The sequence below is a fragment of the Pieris napi genome, chromosome 9 (assembly GCF_905475465.1).
Source record: "Pieris napi chromosome 9, ilPieNapi1.2, whole genome shotgun sequence".
Classification (NCBI taxonomy): Eukaryota; Metazoa; Arthropoda; class Insecta; order Lepidoptera; family Pieridae; genus Pieris; species Pieris napi.
In genome coordinates this window covers 5271929-5283801 of record NC_062242.1, presented here as the reverse complement: position 1 = coordinate 5283801, position 11873 = coordinate 5271929, and the positions used below count along the sequence as shown (strand labels likewise).

Below are 11873 nucleotides of genomic sequence, written 5' to 3'. Positions count from 1 at the left end.
TTGGTAAATCGTAGGTCACACCAAATGAAAATAGATAAAACGCAAATTGCGGTTTTATATATTGCAACACACCGGTCTGTCGTTTCAATTGGTTACTTTGTGATGTCGTCGTCGAGAATCAAGTGTCGTCGTCTTTTATAAAGTTTTATTAAGGTAATATTAGATGTAAATTAAGTCATATGCACTCAATTAAGTTTTTTCTACTTATTCGTTATTTTTTCACGTTTAAATTATTATAATTATTGATTTTACTAACACTTTCCATGGTAGTTTGTTTTTGCGGCGGCCATATTAAAATTTAATATCGTTTTCTCAAAGGTCAATTTAATCTTTCTGTATCTTAATAATCAATTGTTTATATTCAGTAATAATCCTAGTTTAGTTAAATGTTTCTCATTTATTTGTTTCCCTTCTATCTATGTTATTACAAACAATTGTAACGGAGAAACTGCGTCGATAAATAAATTGTATAAGTATTGGAAGATCTTACTGTTGTTGACGCGTCTATTTTTTCTTATTTGCTATTTATGTGTTGCGAATAACTTATTATCTTTGTTTTTTACTGTTGCAGATATCCAGAGAATCCACTTACTTACGTGATTTACTTCCTAAATATATGTGTCGAAAAAGTGGCTTATCGTGAAATTTGTTTTGTTGTGGACTGAACTAGATTTGAGATAAGTTTCTAATTTTAGTCATCCTACTAAGAAAAGTGTATTAATGATGACCGAAAACAGAATTAGTGCAATAAATCACGTCGGAAACAGTATAAATAATCAGAAAGGGTAAGTTTTCTTGGTAGTGTAACTACCTGCATTGTTCTTCATTCTCATTTTTCACTCTAACGACTTTTATTTAATTATAGAGATGTTGATAAAACTGTTGATGACATGGGATGGAAATCAAAATTAAAACTGCCGCCTAAAGATGGAAGAATAAAAACCAGTGTGAGCATTTACTTATAGTAATTTATACTTAGATCTTAACTAAATTAATTTTAACATTTGCAGAGGTTGATAGGATAACATTGTTAATTTTAGTACCTAACAAACATTATATTAGTATAAATATTAATTATTATAATTTGAGATGAAAATATGACTTCAATATTAGGCCTGATTTATCAAACAATTATTGTAAATATTATTTTTATCTTTTTATGCAATGAGTTTTTATCATCTTCATCCTTCATTAAGAACAATTTTTACTATAAAATTTAATGTGTAACAAAAAACTTAACTATTTCTGTTAATGATTTATGCATTCCAAAGAATTGTGTTGTTTTAGTTCTTTTACTTATTAGTATTAAAATTTTAGGATGTAACAGACACAAGAGGAAATGAGTTTGAAGAATTTTGCCTCAAGAGAGAAATCCTTATGGGTATTTTTGAAAAAGGATGGGAAAAGCCATCACCTATTCAAGAGGCTTCAATACCCATTGCTCTCAGTGGTAAAGATGTACTTGCTAGGGCCAAGAATGGGACTGGAAAAACGGGTGCATATTGTATTCCAGTAATAGAACAGGTAGATATTGCGTGTGTGTGTTGTCTGTATGTCTGTATTTGAGAAAAATAATCTTGTGATGATATTGTTTGGATTCCCCTTCACTTTCTATAAGTGATAACACCAATGCTGATAATACTTTATCATGTTATACTTGTGTTTTTTGTTATGCAGTACTGACCTTCAATTTTTTTAAAGGTGGATCCTAAAAAAGATTGTATCCAAGCTTTAATTGTGGTACCAACAAGAGAATTAGCATTACAAACTTCACAAATCTGCATTGAGTTGGCAAAACACACTGATATACGTGTGATGGTGACAACAGGAGGCACAAACCTCAGAGATGACATCATGCGTATATACCAAAATGGTTCGTTATTTTTATTATGCTTTATATCCGCCCTATATTATATATATATTATATTATATATAATATTTTCTTTAATTATCTTATGATAATATTACAAAAAAACATTGAATTATCCTTTGGGATGATTATCACATTCAGTAAAGTAGCAGTTGTAGAGTTGGTGTGGTTTTTGTATTACAAATTAGTAGTAATTTAATTTTTAAATATTTGAATTTTGCTAAATAAAATTCTTTACTTCAGTTCAAGTGATAATTGCCACACCTGGCCGTATTATTGATCTCATGGACAAGCAAGTAGCTAAAATGGACCAGTGTAGAATGTTGGTACTTGATGAAGCTGACAAACTTCTCTCTCAAGACTTCAAAGGCATGCTAGACTTGGTTATCTCAAGGTATGTACCTTTTTTTTTTGTTAAATATTGATATTACAAGCATAATATGACTATATGTGTTTATATTAAAATTACTAAACAAAGTTCAGTGAATATGGTTTTTGAATAGCAGCATGTTCATTAGTTTTTGCTTAATGGCTTATTCTAACCCCACATTGTATAGTTATATAAATAAAATTTCAGATTACCAAAAGAACGCCAAATCTTGCTATTCTCAGCCACTTTCCCATTAAGTGTAAAACAGTTCATGGAAAAACATCTCCGGGAACCATATGAGATTAACCTGATGGAGGAACTAACACTGAAAGGAGTCACACAATATTATGCATTTGTACAAGAAAGACAAAAAGTGCACTGTTTAAATACACTCTTTTCAAAGGTACAAGTCAGTGAATTGATTTTATCCTTGAATATTAAGTATGAGAGTTTATGATTTAAACGTAATTTTATCTTCTTTGTTACAGTTACAAATTAACCAATCAATAATATTTTGCAATTCGACTCAGCGCGTGGAGTTGCTCGCCAAGAAGATAACAGAGTTGGGCTACTGCTGCTACTACATCCATGCGCGGATGGCGCAAGCGCACAGGAACCGCGTGTTCCACGACTTCCGCGCGGGTTTGTGCCGCAATCTCGTATGCTCAGATCTGTTCACGCGCGGTATCGACGTGCAAGCCGTGAACGTCGTCATCAACTTCGACTTCCCGCGCATGGCCGAGACGTATCTGCACCGCATCGGGCGGTCGGGCCGCTTCGGCCATCTCGGTATCGCCATCAATCTCATCACGTACGAGGATCGGTTTGCTCTCCACCGTATCGAGCAGGAACTCGGCACGGAGATAAAGCCGATCCCGAAGGTAATCGACCCCGCCCTGTATGTGGCGCGCGTCTGTGAAGAAGATGACGGCGCGGACAAGTAACGCCGCCGCCTTTCGATGACTACAAAAACAATTTGTAAAAAGTGTAATGAATTTATTATAACAAAATGTGAGTGTATATAGTTTATCGTGATATAAGACACTGACCTTTGAGAAGGTTACTTTTTTAAAGTGTATATAAACAAACATCGGGTCTCGTGAAAGGTACCCCGGACGCTCTTTGTCCATATTGGATTCTGTGCGTGGTTTCCTATGATTGTTAAAAAGTAAAAATATTTATCAGAACACCTATTGTGTGAGTCTATCTAGATTTGTATGTGGATTTAAAATAAATTGTGGTAGACTTTCAGCTTTAAAATTAAGTCCTATCCATATTGTTATGATTTGAGCTAGCGCCAGTTTTATTTCATGTTGTAATAACATTCAAATTAATATCACTTCAAAATTTCTGTTGTATGGGTAGGTTATAAGTCTAGCTCAAATATGCAACGTTAAAAAAATTAAAACAGATTCTTGCTGTCAGTGTTTAAAGCATTGTTTCCCTCCGCTTGAAACAATGCATTGTATGTCAAGCCGTTGTTATTACTAAGCCAGGTTAAACATCTAGAGTTGGAGAGAGAGAGGAGTAAATGTAACTCTTAACAAATTGAGATGTTGTGAAAATTTAACTACATTTATGGATATAACCTGGTTTCACTTGTGTGCTTCCTTTATGTCATTAATTATTGAAGCGGTAAAGTCACAGAATATTAAAATAAAAATGGCCCTTTGCAACTTGAATATCAAGGTTATCATTGGGCTTCTAAAGCTTCAAATTCAGCTTATGAAGAATTAAATTCTGTGACTGTAACAAGGCAGAGGAATGGTTACAATTTGTAACGGCTTGCAAATTGCTCATTGCTCTGTCTGAGGGATAATGGGAGCATTTGTGTTCATATTGTGAAAATGCTCTCTGGGGTTCTAAAAATTTGTGGATTTCGCGTGAAGAGTTGTGCTATTTGGTCAGCATATCTTCAACTCTATTTAATGTCATTTATTTATACCAAAATAGAGACTGCCTTGTCAGTATTGTTGGGATTATTTCAATATTTTGTCGATTCATTGTTAACTACATAGTAGACAAAAAATTTCAAATCTATAAGTAGTTAAATATGAAAATCTTGTTTTTTGAAGTATTTAAAACATTGTCAAAATTACAATCTTTATCTGTGATACATTTCAGTGTGTGAAAGTAAGCCTGGTGAGCTATTGGGATATAACTTCGATATTTCGTCTTCCGACAGGTCTGATTAATTTAAACGTGTAGGGTCTAGATGTGGTGATACATTAAATGAGGTACAAAGTAAGATACAAAATAAATTGTGTTATTTATACTCATTTGTGATCCAGGCACTGACGGAATTAGCATATCAAAGATATTTTTCTATAGGTTACGGTTAAATCATGCTCTGATAAAAATTTACATCTCATTCGACTTAATCAGAGATAGGTGCCCTCAGTGTTTCATCGTATTAATTCGCTTCTTAAATTGGATATTCCTAGCAAGGTAAACTTCAAGTTGAATAGTATTTATTTTCGTGAAAAATTGTTTTAATTCGATGAGCCTGTACGGTACCTAGTGACGAAATACTTGTGATTCTTATATTGTTCTCATTATTTATGTTAATTTACTAGTTTAAAGAAAAATATATTGTTGTTGAGAGTGGGCCAAAAAATAAACTCTTCACATTAAAAGCTGTGTATTATTGTCAATTTCTAAAGGAGTGCTTTTACTGGACTGATTTCAAATAATAATTATGAATTTTATATCTCCTGATAGTAAGGAGTAAAATTAATATGAACGAGTATAAATAAATAGTCGTGCCAAAGACCAGTGTTTCAAAAAAGCAAAAGCAAAATAATGCAAGTATTGCTAAAACTAATGTAATATCTATACTACAAAAACAATTTAGTTTAAATAAGATTTTGTAAATTTCATATTGTAATCTTTAATAGCAAGCGGTTGATAACATTAAAACCAATCGGCAAAGACGAAGTAAATAGGCAAACTATTGAACATTCACGGTACATAATTACTAATTTTGACGTTAGATGTCACTAGCCGTATCATAATAAGAAATTATTGTCTAATAATACAAAATCCTTAAAAATCGCCGCGAGGTATCGTTAAAAAAATCCTACACACTGACGTAGAAGGATTGGCGGGGTTGTGGTAGGGGAGCCCAAGAGGGGATTTCGGGATTTACTAAAGCGCGGCAGATTAATATATAGGGGGATACCTTGTACCCGGTTAAGTACCTCCACAAAATATGAGGCCCATATATAAGGCCGCACGTGAAGGAGACAGGATCAGTTTAGTAAAAAAAAATTGACCATCAGAAATTCCCGAGCGCGTCAGATTAAGGTAGGGTGAGTTAATTACATCCTAAAAAGTGTATATTCCACTAATCTGACAATTTGAGAGTGACGGAAAAAAAGGGGAGGGCAACAAAGTTGTAAAAAAAAAACGTCATCTCGACATTCTCGAGCGTAGCTAATTTTTTTTTTATTTTGAAGGAAATAATTCAAGAATAATGAAAAATATATAATCTGACGATTTCCGCAAGCCGAAATAACAAAAATTCGTCGATAAAGTTAAATGCGTGCAGCTGCGTGATGCCTACATTTCCTTAAACCGATCGGAATCTACTAAACGGCGTTCTAAATATTTCCCTCAAAATTACATTTCCTGTGAATTTGAACCGATTCGGACCGATAGATTTTGAGAAATTTCGAAAAATCTTAAAAAAATAAGAAATATTTTTTTTTAAAGTGGTTTCTTTATCGATCAATTTCAAAAACTAATCCGCCTTTGAGCTTGAAAAACCACGTCGATCGCCACCAAGCTGGTCAAAAGCGGTTGATTCGTTCGAGAGATATCGTACACGAAAGAAACCCGAAAAAGTGTTTTTTCGGGATTACTCCGAAATTTGTGCTTCGATCAATAAAAATTGCAAAATTATTTATGAGAATGATAAAACTGCGTCGAATGCCGCCAACCGCGTGAAAATTGCTTGATCCATTCAAAAGTTATTGCGGTTTGAAAATTCCAAAAATAGTGTTCTATGAAACTTCTATCAGACTTTCGAGCTGGGAGAGCTCAAATGCATAGAAATGTTATTTCTTTGAACTCAGCGAGCTCAAAATATCAATTTTAAGCGCCCAGGAATGGAATTAGCGGGAAGTTGCAGGCATGGCCCTTTAGGTGAACCGTTTTTCTATTTTTTTTTTGTCAGATCAGGCGAATCCCTCTAGATAATCGTCAGATTATGGGACAGTACGTTTAGAACATAAAGATGAACCACATATATCTTAATCTGACGCGCTTGAGTATTTCAAAATTGCGATTTTTTTTTGCAAATTAAGAAAATGGCTGTGGGTTTGCGTCCCATCGAAATCGTCAGATTAGTGAATGAGAGCTTTTTTTTGGTGCACTTAACACTCCCTTAGAAAATCTGACGCGCTCGATAAAAATTTTTTTTTTTTAATTTTCAACCCTTAAATACAACCACCCGCATCATGCAAACGATCAGATTAACATACGTACATTATTAAAAATACGTAGGGCATAGATGCTATCAATATCTGACGCGCTCGAGGATGTCCATGCAACAGTTTTTTTTTACATATTTAACTATCTATAGCCGCTTCCCCCACCGATGAAAAGGAATTTATCATATAACATTTTTTTCTTCTTTTTATCTAAGCTTTGCATCCCAATAGGTCTCTACGACGCTCGAGTAAATCCCCATTTAGCATCGTGGGCTCCCCTACCATTGGCAATCTTTTGTTCTTATTTATTAAAGTAGTTGTAAGTAATCTTAAAGATTACCAATGTTTTCTATTCTCTAGTCAACCTATCTTTGTGTTGAATTAACTTTGCTTAGCTAGTCATGGCAAATATTTAGCCGCAATTTCTCCAAAACGAAATCGATTAGTATTATCGGTTAATTTATGCAGTGTTTTCTGAAATGAAAAAAAAAAACAAAACGAAGATTAATTATTAATTTAAAAAATGCTAGATTTAGTTTCTACAATTATTCCTTACTATGCGCCAATATAAATATGCCTTTTGATGTGAAATTATAGGTTTCAACCACGTGTGCAGAATTATCTGTTATGTAGTCATACAATTATTGTAATACACAATCAAAACAATAATTAGGCATTCTTAACATGACGACAAAGTTTACTAAATTAAGATTCTAAATTAATGTTAACCAAAATAGTATAATTATAAGGCCTACAACGCACTAGCGGCTGGCCGTGATGCGGTGTGCCGCTGCGGCAGGCCGCAGTATATACGGTCTGCCGTAGCGGCATGCCGTATTCCGGCTAACCGTCCCTATTGCGGTCTGCCGCAATCGTCACTCGTCAGTGCTTCTTGAAATATTACAAATTCAAATTTCATGACGTGGAATAAGTGATACATGTATCTTATGTTCCATAATAAACATATTTTATTTTTTTATTTTTTACTCTTTTAAAATAGGTTTACAATTTTTTTTTTACATTTGTTAAATAATTATATGTGATGACGTAGGTAGGACGGCTAACCGCGCCGAGTGCGTGGAGGGGACGCGGCGCGCCGCATCATTCAACCGGTGCGGCTCGCCGCAGCTCCAGATCAACCGGAGCGGTTGACGGTTGACCGCAAGTCAGTGCGTTGTTATCGTGCGGTTTCATATAATAATCGATGTGCGGCCCGCCGCAGCGGCACACCGCATTGCGGCCAGCCGCTAGTGCGTTGTAGGTCTAAGTCTTTCGTAATTTTAATATCTATGTATATTTAAAATGTGCCTGTCGTTAAAGTAACAAAGATAGCCATTATTTTAGGTAAGTACATTAGCTCATAATTACTTTTACATGGATGTAAACAAAAATAATAAATCGTTACATAACAAAACTTATTATTAAATGATAAGTGTATTTATAATATTATAACTTGGTACAGCACTGAAAACAGATGTATTTAAGCATCGAAGCGAAAACGTTTACCTACCAGGTCGTTGAAATAATGTCAGTTTTCTTTAATTGTAAATAAATATTGTAGACTACAAAAGCCCATGGACAAAATTAACATATAAAATGAACCAACGCGAATGATGCTTAGAAGGCTGTTACTATATCAGAACTATGAGCACTATCACACTATGCCGTCATTTCTGAGCAGTACAGGTGAGTACGTGAGTGGATGGAATTTCTCAGGTACAAATTAATTACGACTAATTATTAATGTACGGCTTTGTTATAGTGAATAGATGTAGTAGTTGTGCCGGAAGTCAGTACAAATTTTTAATTCGCCTATAATTATTATTTAATATAGGTAATTTATAATAATAAATGACCTATTTTGCATGTACGGCATTTGTGTAATCCTTTTGTACACATATAAACATACTTTACCCATAAACGCCGTACATATTTCCAGCGCAGGGGTCAAAAGCCAAGGGTAGCAACATATCTCTGATTAGCATATAGGTGATGATGATATCGAACAACAAAATTAAATGATCTTGAGAGTACTTCACAAAGAGATAACATTTTCCAGCATGCCGTAAATTTTTTGTGGAACACAGGTGTATGGGGTAAATTACTTCTCTCCGAAAAGAGTGACTTTCCGGTAACTTTTATCTGTAGGGCGAAAAGCTTTGCACTTCTATGGCTGCATTTCAGGCATTCACGAGGTGCGATTTTAACCCGTCGTTTTACAGGAAATCAAAAACTACACCATTGCAGCTCTTACTGAAATCGCCGAAATTCCAAGAAGAATTCATTACAATGGGAGAGTACACAATTGTAACTGATCCAGATGTTATGAATACTACATTTGACGTTATTCAATATTTTGTTTGATGTATAATGTCAAGGCATTTTCAACTGTTAATAAAGCGAGATGTATAATTTTCAACAGAATATACACACCAAAAAATGAAAACGAAGCATTTAATAAGAAAACGAGCAAATTGGAAGCTACAGCTTTTCCTTCATCATGCCGCGAGCTACATATATTGCACAAATTTGGTGTAACGCGAATGTACAGAATCCGTCTACTTCAACTCCAAACAATTACAAGTACAGGTAAAGAATACATTTTTCCTTGCACTTGTAATATTCTTATGGGGCATCCACACGCTGGCTGTTTGTCACAAACACCGCAAACAGCAAACGAAGTCCCAAACACCAACCACAAACAGCCATCCACATGCTTGGCGAACGTTCATAACATACCGAATCGGCAAACATGGTGGACGACGAGCTTGTGGCAGCTATTACTTTCGGGTTGACATATTTTTATTATAAATTAAAGCAAGAGAAAGAAAAAAGGAAAAAGAGAAGAAAGCAAAGACGATGGTGGATGATTAAAATACATAGAAATCGTACAAGGTACTGCTTTAGACCTATTATTTGGGCTTTAATTGAAAAAGTGTAGCAAGTAAATACGTCCGCCTCCCGCAAGCTCGCGCGCATTTTGATCGCTGCCAAACGTGTGGATACGTAGCAAACTGTTTGCCAAACATCCTTTGATCTGGCAAGATAAACCGACACCGATGCCGAACACTGCCCAACACAAACACAAACAGGCAAACAACGACAAGCACCCATCCACATGTCCGTGTCTGCTGTTTGCTGTTGGCTGTTTGCCATTGTTTGTCAAGCATGTGGATGGGGCTTTACAATAGTTAAATTACAAACACATATTTGTATTTCAGACGGTGAGGGAGGACTTACTTCTGATGCGGAATTAACAGATGAAGATTCTGAATAAAATTATTCCTTATTTATTAATCGAACCCCGAACGGAATATTATTTTTATAAGATCTCTTTAAAAAAAAAAACTAGTATACAAGCATCTCATATAAATAAATTATTAAACATTATTATCCGTGTTAAATAATATTTTGAACATGATGCCGTACATTGTACATTGACCTTATATCATATGGGTGTGGGGATAGGGTTGCGACTCTTGGCTTTCGACCCCTGCGATGGAAATATTGCATTCACTTACGTACACACCTGTACCGCTCAGAAAAAGATAATAAAGAAGATATAGTAACAGCCTTCTAAGCGTTATTCACGTTGGTTCATTTCACATGTTAATTTTTCCATGTGCTTGTTAGTCCAATAGGTGCTATATAAAACTTGAAAGTTAAAAATACCGACGAACATGGCAGAACATTCTTGCACCTCATTAGCACTCACTGTTACAGCATTTTCTCAGTCATTTGTAACTCAGTGAAAGTACATTTAAAATGTTCTTTTTTTTTCTAAAATTGGACACAATACTTAAATATTATATTTATTGTTTTAAATAATGTCTCTACACTTACATAAACAAGGGCGGGTACATTTTAGGGAAACTATAGCGATTTCTTTTAGTCTTTTGTTGTTTGGTACTTTTTAATTACAAACACTTCATATATTAATTATAAGAGAACGTAGGCTTATCAAAAATGCATGATTAAAAGGACAATAATAAACAAAGTTCACGTTATTAAGAAAAATTTCATACATGACTAGAATTTTGAACTCCCTGATTTTAAATGAACAATATGTGTTATTTTTTTTTGGAAATTTTGTTTATTATATAAACGCCTTATATATTAATAAATAATAATAATTATACTAAAATTTAAAATAAATGGCAGTAGAAAAACCACACACAAACACAAGCATAACAAGGAAACTGTTTAGTGATCGTCAAAACAGTTTTTCGTTAGTTATAGATACTTCATATAAAGGCCATTTTTCGTTTTGTATACAAAAGTTTTTAGCATCGCAGGTGGGTTTCGGAATATTTTGTTTCATATCAGGTCCCAGTAAAATTCTTATAAGCAGAATAATAAAATAATAAATTAATAATATTTTCATCAGACATTGAGATGGATACAATAAATTCGATTAGCTTATTGTCTGGACTTGCTCTATTGCGAAAAAATTAAATTTTTATAGAGTAATTAAGATATGTTTTCTAAAACTACATGATATATTAAACTATAGACGAATGTCCCTATGATAACAATATAATAAAATACAAAATTCTTACTAAATATTAAGTACTGATATTATTTGTTTAAAGATTTATACCTTTTATGAGCCGACGTTAAAAAAACCGCACGTCGACTTGTTACCTCCTTTAAAGTTTGTTAAAAACTACTGAATCAAGGAAATTCGCGACAGTTCCAGTTAGGTTGGCAATATTTAAAATATGAGAAAAAAAAAAATTAGTGCAATCAAGATGTTCACAACTTAATGTTGATATCAGTGTATCAATTTAAAGGTTAAATAGTAATACACTTTTATATTCGTAAGTATAGGTATGTTATCTAAAGCTGGCGGCTTCAACACATTTACACTTTGTGCTTGTGTAGTGTCTGTGAATAAGCGCGAGACGTCATGTCAAACTGAAATACAATCACAAATACATCACGAAAAGACTGTCCGTCTCTCTCGCGCTCGGTCTATCGCGATACTCATCAGAGTATAAAAGAGACAGTTATTGTTTTTCTTTTGCTACTGTTTATGTTGATCTTTACTGTTTTATATTATTATTATTTTATACATGTTGATCTTTTTTCAAACATTACCAGGGCAATCTCGTGAAATGGTGCACAATGTTTTTAATTATTTTAAGCATCTTAATAAAAACAGTTTAATGAAAAAAAATTTATATTTAATTTGACTTCA

The 11873-nt window shown here is 33.9% G+C and overlaps 1 protein-coding gene across 2 annotated transcripts; it reads left to right on the top strand.

The window, feature by feature from the left end:
- LOC125052176 (ATP-dependent RNA helicase me31b) lies at positions 1-4876 on the top strand. 2 transcript variants are annotated; one of them, XM_047652818.1, is made up of 8 exons: positions 1-153; positions 572-785; positions 866-947; positions 1318-1524; positions 1702-1873; positions 2114-2264; positions 2448-2649; positions 2729-4876. In XM_047652818.1, the coding sequence occupies exons 2-8, from the start codon at positions 721-723 to the stop codon at positions 3182-3184; spliced, it is 1335 nt and encodes a 444-aa protein (XP_047508774.1). In that variant the 5' UTR covers positions 1-153; positions 572-720; the 3' UTR covers positions 3185-4876. The 2 variants fall into 2 exon arrangements, with proteins under 2 accessions (XP_047508774.1, XP_047508775.1); XM_047652819.1 differs by having other exon boundaries at positions 15-153; positions 2448-2643.
- The last annotated feature ends 6997 nt before the right edge of the window (positions 4877-11873 follow it).

Bases quoted from the DNA above. Each gene is read 5' to 3' on its own strand.
- LOC125052176 (XM_047652818.1), top strand. From the start codon at position 721: ATGATGACCGAAAACAGAATTAGTGCAATAAATCACGTCGGAAACAGT. The intron at 948-1,317 runs GTGAGCATTTAC...TTAAAATTTTAG, and splicing joins ATGGAAGAATAAAAACCAGT to GATGTAACAGACACAAGAGG. The intron at 2,650-2,728 runs GTCAGTGAATTG...TCTTTGTTACAG, and splicing joins CACTCTTTTCAAAGGTACAA to TTACAAATTAACCAATCAAT.